The 16,526-nt window shown below is 40.0% G+C and overlaps 1 protein-coding gene across 1 annotated transcript in view; it reads right to left on the bottom strand.

Moving 5' to 3' along the window:
• Positions 1-16,526, bottom strand: part of LOC140199091 (glutamate receptor ionotropic, kainate 1-like) — a 369,321-nt gene that overhangs the window by 43,081 nt on the left and 309,714 nt on the right. The window contains exons 12-13 of the mRNA XM_072260588.1: positions 15,672-15,790; positions 10,285-10,502 (exon numbers count right to left, since the gene is read on the bottom strand). Of these exons, the coding sequence (XP_072116689.1) occupies positions 10,285-10,502; positions 15,672-15,790 (337 nt within the window). The remainder of the gene's footprint in view (positions 1-10,284; positions 10,503-15,671; positions 15,791-16,526) is intronic.

The raw sequence follows: 16,526 nt of genomic DNA, 5'->3' as shown, positions 1-16,526 counted from the left end.
TTCATCAATCGTGGGCTTGAGTTTAAGAGCCGAGAGGTAATGTTGCAGCTATATAGAACCCTGGTCAGACCCCACTTGGAGTACGATGCTCAATTCTGGTCGCCTCAGTACAGGAAGTACATGGAAACCATAGAAAAGGTGCAGAGGAGATTTACAAGGATGTTGCCTGGATTGGGGGGCATGCTTATGAGAATAGGTTGAGTGAACTTGGCCTTTTCTCCTTGGAGCAATGGAAGATGAGAGGTGTACAAGATAATGAGAGGCATCGATTGTGTGGATAGTCAGAGGCTTTCCCCAGGGCTGAAATGGCTAGCATGAGAGGGCATAGTTTTAAGGTGCTTGGAAGTAGGTACAGAGGAGGTGTCAGGGGTAAGTTTTTTTTTTATATATACACAGAGTGGTGAGTGTGTGGAATGGGCTACCAGCAACGGTGGTGGAGGCGGAAATAATAGGGTCTTTTAAGAGACTCCCAGATGGCTACATGAGCTTAGAAAAATAGAGGACTATGGGTAAAGCCTAGGTAGTTCTAAGGTAGGGACATGTTTGGCACGGCTTTCTGGGCCGAAGGGCCTGTACTGTGCTGTAGGTTTTCTATGTTTCTGCCTCCATCACTGTCACTGGCAGCCCATTCCACACACTCACCACTCTGTGTAAAAAAAAAAACTTACCCCTGATATCTCTTCTGTACCTAAATCCTGATATGTGATTTTTAAATATGGTCTTCCTTTGACTGACCAGAGCTATATTAGTCCTAACTATATGTAGTAAAGGAACATTCTCATTTATATTCCATCCCTCTGTTAATGCAGCCTGATACATTATGTTTCTTTGAAACCATATCATTTCCCAGATCAGCCTGTCGCAGCCTAGTTCCACTGACCTTTTATGAGTTTCTACATTCAATTACATCCATCACCTATCTGGGAATTGCAGAGGGCAGAATATCAGATCTTGGTTCTTCAAAGAAATTGATTGCCTTTTGCTGCAGAGTCTGATGGGATATGTACGAGATTAGTCCAGGTGTTCAATGTTTGTTGCCTACAAGTTTAGAACTAATAGAATGAAGATTCAACGGAAATTCAAATATATTTTAATGCAGATGATTGGTCAGTAACATGTTACAAAAATAACCCTTAAGTACAGAAAATAATATCAAGGTAGGGATACATGGGTAAGAAAAGGAGAGAAAACAAATTAAAAATGGTAGAGTTTTAAGGAGCTTGGAAGTAGGTACGGAGGAGATGTCAGGAGTATGTTTTTTTATGCAGAGAGTGGTGAGTGTGTGGAATGGGCTGCCAGTGATGGTGATGGAGGCGGATACGATAGGGTCTTTTATGAGCCTCTTGGATAGATACATGGAGCTTAGAAAAACAGAGGGCTATGGGTAACCCGGTAATTTCTAAAGTTAGTATGTGTTTGGCACAGCATTGTGGGCTGAAGAGCCTGTATTGTGCTATAGGTTTTCTATGTTTCTATGAAATGGACAAGTAGACAGAGCAACAAAAACAAAAGAACATCCAATTCAGTACAAATAATATTCTTTATAATTAATTACTTATTGAAGAGGTGTTTATGGACATCTTCAGCCTCTCATTTCAACAGTGCCCAAGAAGAATGCGACAATTTGCTTCAATGACTATAGTCCAGCAGCACTTACATTCACTGTAATGAAGTGCTTCGAGAGATTGATCATGAAGCCTACCAACTATTTCCTGAGTGACCCCGATGGCAGTAATGAGAAGTAGGCATGTCCTAGATGGTGAGGGTCCTTTGTGATGGGTGCTTCCCTTTTGAGGAACTGCCCCTTGAGGATGTTCTCAATGGAGGGGTGGCTGAGACTACAGTCTGGTGGTGCTGGGTGAGTCTGCAACCCTCAGCAGCCTCTTGCAATCCTGTGCCTATGATACAACCAGGCCATGCTCTCCTTTCACCACTACCATGAGGCATCTCTATCGAAATTTGCAAGATTGCTTGGTGACATACCAAATCTTCTCAAGCTCCTAACAAAATAGAGCCACTGGTGTGCCTTTTTTTGTGATTGCATCAATGTATTTGCCCAGGGTAGATTGTTGATGCAGTGGACCTTAAAGCTGCTCACTCTTTAAACCACTGACCTGTCAATGAGGGCCAGAGTGTATTTCACTTGACTTAGATTGGGAAAATCAGGTTGATGCTGGATCCCAAAAGAGAGAATTTGTAGAATGCATATGAGATGACTTTCTGGAGCAGTTCGTGATTGAGCCCACCAGGGGAAAGGCTATTCTGGATTGGGAGTTGTGCAAAGTACCAGATTTGACTTGGGAGCTTAAGGTAGAGGAACCCATAGGAGACAGTGAACATAAAATGATAGAATTCACCCTGCAATTGAAGATGGAGAAGCTAAAGTCAGATGTATTAGTATTACAGTGGAGTAAAGAAAAATATATAGGTATGAGTGAGGAGCTGGCCAAAGTTAATTGGAAGGGAACATTAGCAGGGTTGATGGCAGAACAACAAACACTGGGGTTTCTGGGAACATCCAGGACTACACAGGATAGATATACATATCCCGAAGAAAAGTATTCTACAGGCAGGGTGACACAAGCAACAGAAAAGCAAAAGAGAGAGCATGATTATCACTATTATGAGCAAAAAATTAGTAGGATTTTGTTGCTGGGGAGATCGTTGCTTTGCTGCCGTGTATGAATAGGAGGGGGAGCTAATGGGGGGGCTTTGGGGTTCTACCATTTAACTGTCATTCATTCTTTGGGGCACCTCTCTTCTTGTGGATGTTTGCGAAGAAGAATAATTTCAGGATATATATTGTATACTTCTCTCTGATATTAAATGTACCTGTTGAAACCTATTGAGTTAGCCTGACATTGGTGTTGAAGTTGATTGTTAAGGATGAGGTCTTGCCTGACAATCTCTGTTGGAATTCTTTGATGAATTAACAAGCAGGATATACAAGGGAGATTCAGTGGATATTGCGTATTTGTATGTTCAGAAGGCCTTTGATAAGCTGCCGCACATGAAACTGCTTAACAAGGCGAGAGCCCATGGTATTACAGGAGAGATACTAGTATGCATAAAGGATTGGCTGAATAATGGGAGACAAAGACTAAGAATAAAGAGAGCCTTTTCTAGATGACTATCTGTGAATAGTGGAGTTCTGCAGGGATTGGTGTTGGGATTGCAACTTTGCATCAATAATTTGGATGCCAGAATTGATGGCTTTGTGCCCAAGTTTGGTAGAGGGGCAGCTAGTGTTGTGGAAGCAGGAAGACTGTAGAAGGACTTAGGCAGATGAGGAAAATGGGCAAAGAAGTGGCAGTGTCAGGAAGTGTAGGGTCATGCACTTTGGCAGAAGGAATAAAAGTGTAGCCTATTTCCTAAGTGGGAAGAAAATTAAAAAATCTGAGGTACAAAGGGACTTTGGAGTCCTCATGCAGGTTTCCTGGAGATTAACTTGTCGGATGAGTTGGTGATGAAGAAGGCAAATGTAATGTTAGCGTTCATTTTGAGAGGACTAGAATAAGTAAACATGTAATGCTGAGGCTTTATAATGCACTGGTGAGGCCTCACTTTAAGTATTGTCAGCAGTTTTGGGCACCTTACCCTAAGATGGAATGGGCTGATATTGGAAAGAGTTCAGAGGAGGTTCACAAGGATGATTCCAGGAATGAAAAGATTATTGTATGAAGAGGCTTTTATGGCTCTGGGTCAATACTTGCTGGAATTTGAAAGAATGAAGGGGGATCTCTTTGAAACCTATTGAATGTTGAAATGCCTAGATCAAGTGGAAGTGAAGAGGATGCTTCCTATAATGGGGGAGTCTAGGACCGGAGGGCACAGCCTCAGGATAGAGTGATGTCCATTTAGAATGAAAGTGAGGAGGAATTTCTTTAGCCAGAGGGTGCTTAATGAATTCATTGCAACGGGTGGCTGTGGTGGCCAGGTGTACTTAAAGTGGAGGTTGATAGATCCTTGATTTGTCAGGGTGTGATAGGTTACTGAGAGAAGACAGGAGAGTGGGATTGAGAGGGAAATGGATCAGCCATGACGAAATGGTGGGGGAGACGCGAAAGGCTAAGTGGACTAATTCTGCTCTTGTGACTTATGGACATCTGGTCTTATGATCTCCCCTCCTTGAGTTCCACAATGACCAAAGTGAAGATGAAGAAGTTGTTTTAGAGGGAGCAGCCATGTGTATAATGAGGTTATAGAAAGGTTTTAAGTTGATGGTGTTGAAGGACTGGATACTGCTGCAGCTCAGTGCGGATTGGCGTGAAAAATGATTGGGAAGTGGGACAGGTGGCTGAGCCTTGAAGTTGTTTCAATACAGAGAATGCAAATGGAGAGGGGGATTGCAATTTGGTGCATCGAGCATCGTGAACCAGATGTAAAGGATTATAACAGGAGTTTTGAAACAGATGGACACTGGAACTGGAAGTATATAATGCGTGAGGATGCTGGAGAAGAAAAGGGGATAGAATTAGGTTATAAAATGGAAAATACCTATAAAACCAAACAATACTGTCACAATTTAAGACCTAAAGTCACATAAGAATCTGTAACTAAAGGCAGAAAGATGAATTCTCCAAAGCTGTCTTGCCTATGTCTTTGAACATAACCATTACAGATCAGATTTTCTGTCCTCTGTTCCAATTTACAGTAATGAATCAAAGTCTCAAGAGAGGGCAATGCATTTGATGCATTGTCTTTCTTTAGGTTTCTCTCAGAGCACAGAACATTTAAAGGGCAGATATCTGTGTACGCTGCTTTCCGAAATCATGGCTGTCCCCTGCTATTTAAGATCCAGCACTGCAGCCTGATGGCTTTACACTTCACCATTCTCTGCAAAGACTGGACAACTCGGTCTTTTAAAGGCAGAGGAAGGGAAGTATGCTTTATGATTAATTCATCGTGGTGCTCAAACCTGACAGTTCTGCTTACCTGATGTGGAACATCTAGCGGTCAAATGTCATCCATTTTATCTGCCGTGGGAGTTTTCCACCGTCAAACCAGTAGCAGTGTACATTCCACTTCAGGCCAACATAATCAGTAGGCATGAAACTGTGCACACTGATGCCTTCCCTATCATTGCAGGATATTTCAAGCAGGCCAGCTTGAACAAGTCTCTGAATAACTACCACCAACACATCACCAGTGCAACCAAAGAAGTCTACGCGCTTGACCACTGTTATATCACCACCAAGAATGCTCACTGCGCCATTCCACATCAGGCTTTGGGAAGTCTGATCAACTCTACTTCTACTCCCAGTATACAGACCGAGACTAAGGACAGCAGCACTAGAGGTGAGGATCAAGGGAGGCAGAGGAGTGCTTACAGGAGTGTGATGAGTCAGTGGACCGGACAATATTCAGGGATTCATCTTTGAGTCTGAAGGAATATGCCACAGTTGTCTCTGGTCTCATCAAGACCTGTGTGGACGAGTGTGTACCTTCAAGAACATACTTGACATAGCCAAACAAAAAGTGGTTGAGGAACCAGATTTGTAGTCTGCTGAGGTCTAGATCTGTGGCATTCAAGACCAGTGATCCTGAACCATACAAGAAGGCCAGGTACAACCTACAGAGGGCTATTTCAATTCCAATTGAAGTTAGAGACAGAATCGGATGGGTGTCATCTCTGGCAGGGTTTGCAGGCCATCACTTCCTACATAGTGAAGCCTAACATCATGAATGGCTGTAATGCTTCAATCCCAGAAGAGCCCAACACCTCTTATGCATTCTTTGAAAGAGAGAATAAAACTATTCCTGTGTGAATCCCCACAGCATCCGGTGACCCTGCGATTGCTGTCTCGGAAGCCGATGTCAGAACATCCTTCAAGAGGGTGAATGAACCCTTGTAAGGAGTCAGGCTCTGATGGTGTACTTGGTAGGTCTCTGAAAATCTGTTTCAACCAACTGGAGAGAGTCTTCAATCTCTCACTGCTGCAGTCAGAGGTTCCCACCTGCTTCAGGAAGGTCATCATCATACCAGTTCCCAAGAAGATCAGGGTGAGCTGCCTCAATGACCATTGTCCAGTGGCACTCACATCTACTGTGAAAAAGTGCCATCACAGGTCGATCATGGCTAGAATCAATTTCTGCTTAAGCAAGAACCTGGACCCTGCAATTTGCCTATCGCCACAATTGGTCTACAGCAGATGTAAACTCACTGGCTCGCCAGTCGGCCTTTGATCACCTGGACAATAGTAATATCTATGCTAGGCTGCTGTTAATTGACTATAGCTCAGCATTCAACATGATCATACCCGCATTTCTAATCAACAGCTCCAAAATAAGGGCCTCTTTAATTTCCCCTGCAACTGGATTCTTGATTTCCTCACTGGGAGCCCCATAGTCTGTGCAGATCAGAAATAACATCTCCTCTTCACTGAAAATCAACACCGGTGCTCCCCAAAAATAAGTGCATAAGCCGCAGCTCTACTCTCTCTACATTCACAATTTTGTGGCTAGGCACAGCTCAAATGACATCTATTAATTTGCCGACAACACAGCTACTGTTGGCACTATTTCAGATGATGAGGTGGCTTACAGGAGCAAGACAGATCAGCTGGTTGAGTGGTATTGCAGCAATAATCTTCCACTCAAACCCAGTAAGACCAAGGGATTGATTGTGGACTTCAGGAAGGGGATGCCGAGGGAACACACTCCTGTCCTCATCGAGGGATCAGCAGTTTCAAGTCCCAGGATCTCAATATCTCTGAAGATCTATCCTGTGCCCAACATATTGATGAAATTACAAAAGAGGGTACGACAGCGACTGTATTTCATTAGGAGCCCAAGGAAAATTGGTACTTCACCAAAGACACTCACAATTTTCACAGAAGTACCATGGAGAGCATTCTAAATGGTTGCAACACTGTCCGGTATGGAGGGGCTACTACACAGGATTGGAAAAAGCTGCAGAGGATTGTCAACTCAGCCATCTTCATCATGGACACTAGCTTCTCCAGTATCCAGGAAACCTTCACAAGATGATGCTTCAAAAAGGCAGCATTCATCATTAAGGACCCTATCACCCAGGGCATGCCCCATTGCCACTGCTACTGCTACCATCAAGGAGGAGGTAGAGGAGCATAAAAACACATGCTCAAAGTTTTAAGAACAGCTTCTTCCCCTCTGCCATCAGATTTCTGAATGGACAATGAACTCATAAAAACTATCTCTTTTCACACTATTTATTTAATTTGTTCTGCTGAAGGGTCTCGGCCTGAAATATTGACTGTACTCTTTTCCATAGATACCGCCTGGCCTGCTAAGTTCCTCCAGCATTTTGTGTGTGTTCTTTGGATTTCCAGCATCTGCAGATTTTCTCTTGTTTGTTACTTAATTTAATTTTCTTTTTTTTTTTAAAATGAAGAATACTTCTTGTAATTTATAGATTTTATTATTATGTATTGTAATGTACTGGGGCCACAAAACAACAAATTTCACGACATATGCCAGTGATATTAAACCAGATTCTGATTTTGATTCTCAATTTAGGAAGAACATGACTATGATTTTAAAATGCACTGGCATGTTTTGTTAATTAATTATGATCTAAATGAATATTACCAATTGGGACATAATTGCATGCAATATTCAGCTTTGTTAATGTGTGATATCTTTGGTAACCTGTGATATCTTTATGATTCGAAGGAAACTGTGCTTGTGTAACATCACCCCTACAGCTTTCACAAAATGTGCTCTGAAAGCGTAGGAGAGTTTACACTGGTAATCATTTCCTAACAACAGGTGCAGTGGAAGTCTTAAATTTAGTTACTCTGCAGGGACTGACATTTTCCTGGATATAAACAATGCATTAATCTTTAACAATGGATTAACTAGGTCTATGCAACATGTACTCACACACAGTGCAACAGAACGTGATTACTGTCACTTGTATGGGACAGGTTTATATTATATTATGGTACTCCTAATAAATTGATGTATTCATGTACTATTGTTCATTTAAGAATTACTGCCTTCAGTAAAGAATTCTATTTCACTATATACTTCAGTTTAGTTGTTCATACAAATCAGTTAGCCTGGGTGAATACCTGCAATGTCGTTTAAAAATTTCCTCCACATGCAAACACCAAACTAATGTGCCTTGATACCGATCAGCCAATATCTGAATATTGTCTAGGTCTTGCTGCCTGAAAGCATGGGCTGCTTCTTTTTGCTAAGGAGTTTTAAATAGAATTGTACAATCATTTTGTGAGTATTCCCACTTCTGACCTCATGATTGAAGCAGTTGAAGATAGTGAGATGAAGGACAGTGGCCTGAGGACCTTTGGCAGTGAAGTATTGGGGATACACTTTGACAAATGCACCTTAATGCCACACTCACTCAAATATTGCCTTGATATCAAAGCCAGTCACTCCCATCTCATTACAAATACAGGAATATTCTTCTCATAGACACAATAATGTCACTGAAGACATTAAGGCACTGATTAATGTTCTAGGTGCTACTAACACTGAGGGAGTCACTATATCAGCACAATGAATACAGCCTCAGAGTGCCAACCAAAAACACAACAATCACTTCATCTCTGTCTGCTCAAGTGAATAAGAATAGCCATAAATATTGCAAAATGGCAAGTTTGATATCCACATTTAGTAACACACTTGAGTGAAGGGAGTGATAGCTGGTCATGTGGTGCATACAAATGTTATACAAGGATCCCAGTAGAACTCAGAGTGTTTTCTTCCTTTGTTTTATATCAAATAAAATATGAAGATCAGCGCCTGATATTTTAAGCAATTATTTTATATGGCTTTCAAGTGATTCCACATAGGCCTTCTAAATATACTTACAGTACATCATAAGCATGAAAGTCACCAGGCATCACAGGATTTTCTACAAAATGGACAGGAAATCTTGGTAGGATGTAAGGGTAAGATGAGGGAACACACACCAGTCCTCATAGAAGATTCAGGTGGAAAGAGTGAACAATCTCAAGTTCCTGGGTGTCAATATTGTTGAGGATCTCACCTGGACCGAACATATCGATGCAGCTACCAAGAAGGCATGCCAGTGGCTATATTTCATTAGGAGTTTGAGAAGATCTGGTATACAGTATCACTAAAAGTACTTGAAAATTTCTAAAGATGTACCATGGAGGGCATTCTATTTAGCTGCATCACTGTCTGGTATGGGCGGCGGGGGATGGTGGGAGGCAGCTACTGCACAGGATCGAAGTAAGCTGCAGAGAGTGTAAACTTAGTCAGCTCCATCATGAGCACTAGCCTCTGTAGCATCCAGGACATCTTCAAGGAGCGATACCTCAGAAAAGTGGCGACCGTCATTAAGGACCCCTATCACCTATATCATGCCTTGTTCTCATTGCTGCCATCAAGGAGGAGGTACAGAAGCCTGAAGACACACACTTAATGATTTTGGAACAGCTTCTCCTCCTTTGCCATCCAATTTCTGAATGGACATTGAACCCATGAACACTATTATATTTCTATTTTTGCACTAGTTATTTAATTATTTTGCGCGCACGCACACACACATATATATTAAAAAAACTGCATACTGTAATTCACAGGGTTTTTTTACTCTCTATTTTTTTTTGCATTGAACTGCTGCCACCAAATTAACACATTTCACAACATATTCCTAATTTTGATTCTGATTCTGAAAAGCCCTAGATTTTCTACTACATGAATTCTGTACATGATGCTCTGTTCCTGGAATAAGAGTTCTCTTACTATAATAAAAGAAACTAGTGATGTATCTTTACAGCCCAGATATTATCAATGGACTAAAAATATTCTTTTTTAAAAACACTGTTAGTGGGTTATTTTATAGACTAAATAACCAATTCATAAGACATATAACTCTCCATGTTTTAACTGCAGAGGATTATCATACAAATATTCCAAAATTTTGTATGCTCCTACCTTGAGCAGTAATTTCTATTCAGAGATCTGTAACATGTTCTGGTTACCTCAGTCGAGCTATGATCACCAAGAGCCACCAAGTTATCAATCAAGGCAGCAATTAAACTAAACAGCAAACCATGGAACTTACTACAGGAATAATTAAGTTCAATTTCTTTATAGCTCTTTTACTCAGTGATTTAAAAAAATAATCAGACAAATTCCTGAAGGCATGAGTCCCAGATAACATCAGAATCCCTGTTTGTAAATTATGAACACTCAGTTGAAAAAAAAAGTATTTAAATATTTATGATGTACATTTGGATCTGTACAGTATCATTCTGATGACCACAGAGGCTGCCTGTGGTAAGGCTGTAGAGAGGAGAAAAATCCTACCTTAAAGAAAGTCATTGTGGATCCATCCCTGACGGCACCATATTCTATTTTGGTTTGCTTTGCCAAGTCATCAGCAGAGTCTATGGGAGAATCCATTCTTTCCACAGTTAGAAAGGCAGCCAAGTTGGCAGTGTATGAAGAGATTATAATTAATGTAAAAAACCACCAGATTCCACCCACTATTCTAGTGGAGAGAGCTTTGGGCATCAGTTCTGATCCTGTTACAACAGTAGCAATAGGGAAATATTATTAAGTCAGAGATTGAAGGTTATGAGACAAACAAACATTGAACCTTCCACAAACAAAGAAACAGAATCCACAGCTTGTGTAAAACATGATGGGCCAGGCAGCACAGGACAAAATCTGCTTAATTACTCAAAATACTGAAGTGATCAATATTATCACCAAAGACAATTCGGCGCTAGTTTAAAATGACCTTACATCGCACTATACTGCTGTGTGGCATCGAAAGATATGTGATTCCACGGGATGATGCCAGGATTGTTGAACTGAATTTATGAAATGCTTAGGATACTGGGCACTACTTGGACAACTGCAGAGGTGATTATTTTGAAAATTAAGAGAAAATTCAGGGAGCTAACAATAGCCCATTAACTCAAAGTGAAGAGGGACAATACAAAAATGTATTCATAGAGAGGCCTGAATGCTTGTTATACAACAAAACCATTGAAGCAAGTAAAATTTAGAAGAGTAGGTCAAGCAGAGTGAGTCACAGGGCAACGAGAATTGGGGAACAGAGCTTAACTTTTGAAAAGAGTTGATACAGATATGATGAGTTTAAAAGGTTTCTTATGTTATAAATTACAATAGTTACAAGGCAAAATTTTACATGGGAAATGGAAGTAAAAGAATTCATTATAAAAATGGGTGATCAATTTTATACATTTGGGAAAAGCATCAAATTAAGTCCTGGTTGGGCAGCTCTATTTCAGACAACTGAACTTATCGTTTCCTTACTCCAGCTTCATCATAAGTTTTACAATATAACATAAATAAGAAAGCACAAGACTGGATGAATTTTAGCAGCTTCATCTGCACAAATAATATACACACAAAGGTCAAAAACCACAGAGATATTTGGAATGGAAAGAAAGGAAATGGACACTTCATTCACTGAATCAAACAAAGTAGGAATATTATTGCATCTTCAAAACAATGGGCTGAGGGTTAACTTCTATTTTAAAACAAAAAAATACATTAAGTACCTTCTCAGAAAGGCCAATTCAGTCCTAAGCAATTCTAAGGCATACAGATAAGGGAATATTCTGGCCAGTTATTATCTATACTCAATGGCTATGCATGTACTTACCCCATGAAACAGACAATTCACCCTTTCTCATTGCCTCCCCTCCAAATTTTATTTTGCTCTCCTGTAGGTGGTGACTCTTGCTGAGATTTAGATCACAGGCTGCTGAGATTCCCTGTACTTTTCCCAAGTGTCAATCCTCATGTGCAGATATAGTCAGTAGACAATTGGAACACCATTAGAACTCAGAAGTTTTGAAGCCAAATTCAATGCCAATATAAAGATTTGCATATTTCCCCAGCTGGAGGCAATGGCTGGTGATCACTGTGGGAACTCTCACCAATTATTCAATCCTCTTGCCCAGAAATACCAGGACCAAATAGTGTACTCCTGATAATGGCACTAATGAGATCAGCTAGTTCCAAACAGATCAAAGCTTCCTGTTCTGTGGGGTGCAGTAATGCCTGAGGACATTATGTTGAAAACTAATTATAATCAGTGCTTTGTCAAGCACCCCTGCTCCATCTGCCAAAAGCAAAACTTCCCAGTGGCCAAACATTTTAATTCCCCTTCCTGTTCCGATATGTCAGTCCTTGGTCTCTTGTACCAAAATGAGGCCAACCTGAGGTGGAGAAGCAACATCTTATATTCCATCTTATACTCCAGCCTCCATCCTGATGGCCTGAATATTGATTTCTCCTTCTGGTTAAAAAAATTTCCCTCCCCCTCCCCTATTCTTCTATTCCCCACTCTGGTCTCTTACCTCTTCTCACCTGCCTATCACTGCCTCCTGATGCCCTTTCTCCTATGGCCCACTCTCTTCTCCTATCAGATTCCTTCCTCTCCAGCTCTTTATCTTTCCTACCCACCAGGTTTCACCTATCACCTTCCATCCATCTTCCTTCCCCTCCCCCCAAGTTTTTATTCTGGCATTTTCCCCCTTCCCTTCCAGTCCTGAAGAAGGGTCTCGGCCCAAAACATTGACTGTTAATTCACTTCCATAGATGCTGAGTTCCTCCAGCATTTTACATGTGTTGCTTTGGATTCCCAGCATCTAGACCTTCTCGTGTTTATAATCAGCGATTGTCCAGAAGCCTCATGTTTGCACTAACAAAACAAGCAATAGCACCTTTCTTGGCCCTAATTATATAATTCCATAAACATACATACCAGATTCTCCCATTTAAACAGAAATGTCCACTACAGTTAAAATTAACAGGACGTGTTAGTGAACCAGACAGTCCAAACAACAGGGAGCTGAAATAATGGCTTCAAACTACAACAATCTGCTTCAGTGGACTACAGTAAGCCAGTAGTAAACAGAGGATTCATAATTGAGTCCAATTTGCACATGACTCAACACAGCAGAAGGTGGTCTGGGGCAAAGCTTTTTACTTCCATTTATGCTTAATAGCTTAAATTTTGATTGGATAAATTTATAGGCTATATATAAAAGGCTATTGTAATCCTGAATCTGGATAGATTAATAAAAAATAGGACATGTAAAATGAAAGCGTAATGCATCACTGGAGGATTTATTACCATGATATTTGATTCAGTGTTAAAGAGTCAGACAGCACTCATATTTGGTAATCCACAATAGTCAAAGAAAGCATTATATGATAATACCTACTCCGAAACGTACTTCCAAATTTTGATGGTTGCCATTTTGTTTAAGATTATAAACTGAATGATTAAAAACTTTCTCCTCTCACCTTACGAAGATTTTGAAGGTACAACATCATCATGGACTTTTACATGGTTATCTGATACACTTAGTACTGAGATTGTTTCCTTTTATTCTCACCAAATACATTTGATTTAAGATGATTAATGCAAAAATTCATCCCATTTGACAGTTTATTGGCATGCCTGAATTCTAGTTGAGTCAGCGAATTAAAATTTAATTAGGGTAAAATCTGCTTAGAGACAATACTTGCTGAAGTCTCTTTAGTGCCTTAGGGCAGACATGACAGCCAATCCTGATCCAGACTTTGCACATGGGCTGTAGGAAAGAGAAACTCTGATCATCACATTAAAAAAAATCAAACAGATGGCTCTCGCGCAAATATCACAGATTTTCCACACAGATGTTGGCATTCGACGAGTTTTTTGTAGCTCTTAGTAGAAACTAAGCTTTTGTCTGCAAGTACCACAAGTTTGTATGTGCAAACATTTGCTTCAGGTTCTCTTTAAAAAAATAGAGCAGAGCCTGATTGGGGCTGACTGTCATGTATCCAAGGTAATGGCAACTATCAGACACGACATCCCACAGTTTGTTGTGGGTGATGGTAAACTCCAGCATGCTTGACATGAGTGCCTGGTATACATGCAGTTTACCAACCACCATTGTGAATGGAGAATAAAACTAACTTTCATCAGCACTCATACACATCCAACCATCACAAACACACAAATGCTATACTGTAAAACCCGAGGATAGTATTTGCTGAATTCAGCTTTGACAGGTAGGAGTGTCTGAAAACATAGCCTGCTCCCTATCCCAGTAAGGATTATTATCTTGTGGCTGTTGAAGTATCATTAAGTGAGTAGTAATTTGTAGGTAGTTAAGTTATTTCTCAGTTGTTATTGGAAATTTAATCAGAAACCAAGAAAACAATTTTGTCAGTGAAATATAACGTAGTTAAGTTTACAGAAACAAGAGATTCTGTACATGCTGGGAATCTTGAGCATCACACACAAGGTGTTGGAGGAACTCACTAAGTCAGGCAACGTCTATAGACAGAACTAAACAGTTGATGTTTTGGGTCAAAAAGTAAGCTGTTTATTTCTCCCCATAGACGCTGCCTGACCTGCTGAGTTCCTCCACCACTTTGTGTGTATTGCTCACAGTTATGTTCAGTACTTTTTGTTGAATTTCATCATGGAGTATCAAAATAATATTCCTATTTAATGCATCAGCCTAATTTATTTAAATCTTATGCATCTATTTTCACTTGTAAAATTAGATTTTTTAATTCAGGAATTCTGAGGAAGAGTCAACTCTGAAAATCTTAAAACATCTTTTTCTCTTCAAGTGTTGCAATGTTGTTGTATGTTTCTTTCTTAAATATTAGATATTGAGGATTAAATACGATTTATTTTATTTACTGACACACCCAGGTTTATTTTCTTGGCTGCACATCCTAATTAAGATAGATTATCATTGATTTGTGTCACCTGGCTTGAGCTAATTATCCCCAAGGTTTCTGTTGATCAGTTATCTTAACTAGACAAAGCTGCAATCCCTCCCCACCACCCACAGGAAAGAAGTGTTAATGTGATTTCAACAGGAGATCCCAACCATGATGCTTTTTATAACAAAATTTCATATCTTGTAAAATTGAGGGGACCAAACCTATAAAATAACCTCACAATAGTGGTTGCACATCCCTGTAATTTTAGAGCAGTTGCTTATTGCATATGTTTAGCACATAGTGTAATCATACAATATTTATAGAAGTTTTTAGGCATACGTCGTTATTTAAAATAGCACATTTTGGGAGAAGCAGAGCAGAATTTCCTCAGAGAAAGATACATATGTATGCAAGTATCTAAATTTTCTATATCTCTTATCATTTCACCCATCATGTTTGGTCAATATTCATCCAAATTCAATTCTAAAAATAGCATGTTTCACGTACATTAAAACTTAAGTCCTATCCATGTAAAATTATGGCCCTGTTTAAAACTTGACCTGTTGAAGCTCTATTGTAGAAAATGAGGCTCAGATATGGAGAAACCTTGGAAGGGAGTTAAAATATGGAACTTAAACATCAGGTGGTAGAGTTCATTCAGATTACTACATCAAATGACCACATTATGTTTTCTAAGTATTTAGGTCCACTAACCTCTGGTAAGACAGTTGTACCTCTTCTGTTTATTGCATTTTCAGCTTTCTGTCTTAATCATCCTAAGACACAAATCCTTTGTTATCTTTGTAGCTTCTTATATCTTTGTGCCATCAAGTGAATACTTTCTGTACTGTTTAGAATTATTCTTTTTAATCCCTGCTAGGTTTTACAGTATGGAGCATAATTGCAGAGGGTGGAGCTCACCAGGCACAAAGGCCCCCAGCACACTGTGGGATGTGTGTAGGAATGACGTGTGACCTATGTACCTTGCTGCATGAGAGCTCCAACTCCAAACCAGAAACTATTTAGTAAAGTAAAATTGTTTTCCACTACATCCGAGTCAGGATTGCAAGGATGCGGATTGTACCACTCGTATGGTGTAAACCTGTGGTAATTAACAGAAATAGTCTTCAAATTTTGCATGAATGCACAGTGCACCAGCAAACCTGTCAAGCATCCAACTGTGCTGCAAAAAAATCAACAAATGGGTTAGTAGCCACTGAAATACTCAGAAGTGACATTTTTCATTAATATATCGGAATAGATTTATGGCTGTATTTAATTTGCAACTGTAGTGTAGTGTTTAACACTGAGAATAGAGGTCAGCAAGTATTCCCTGTAGCTTTTGTCCCCAAGTATTCTGTAATAATTGTTCAAGGCTCCAGTAGAACTATTAAGGGAAAGGTCATTTGGAGCATTGCTTTCAGATTCAAAGTACGAGGAGTGATTGATAAGTTCGTGGCCTAGGTAGAAGTCAATTTTATAAAACCTAGCACACTTATTTTTCAATATAGTCCCCTCCTACATGTACACACTTAGTCCAGCGGTCATGGAGCATACGGATTCCTTCTTTGTAGAAGTGGTCCACAGCAGGGGTGATTGATAAGTTCATGGCCTAAGATAGAAGGAGATGAGTTATTAACTTCAAACTTTCTGCATAACCACTCAAAGAGTTGAACTGCATGTGCACATAACGAGAGTGTCTTGGACTTCCAGGTGGTCCATAGCAGGGGCGATTGATAAGTTCATGGCCTAAGGTAGACGGAGATGAGTTATACCACTCTTGTTACATGCACGTGCAGTTCAACTCTTTGAGTGAAAATGCAGAAAGTTTGAAGTTA

Source organism: Mobula birostris, chromosome 6, assembly GCF_030028105.1.
Source record: "Mobula birostris isolate sMobBir1 chromosome 6, sMobBir1.hap1, whole genome shotgun sequence".
NCBI lineage: Eukaryota > Metazoa > Chordata > Chondrichthyes > Myliobatiformes > Myliobatidae > Mobula > Mobula birostris.
This window is presented reverse-complemented; position numbering and strand designations above follow the sequence as displayed.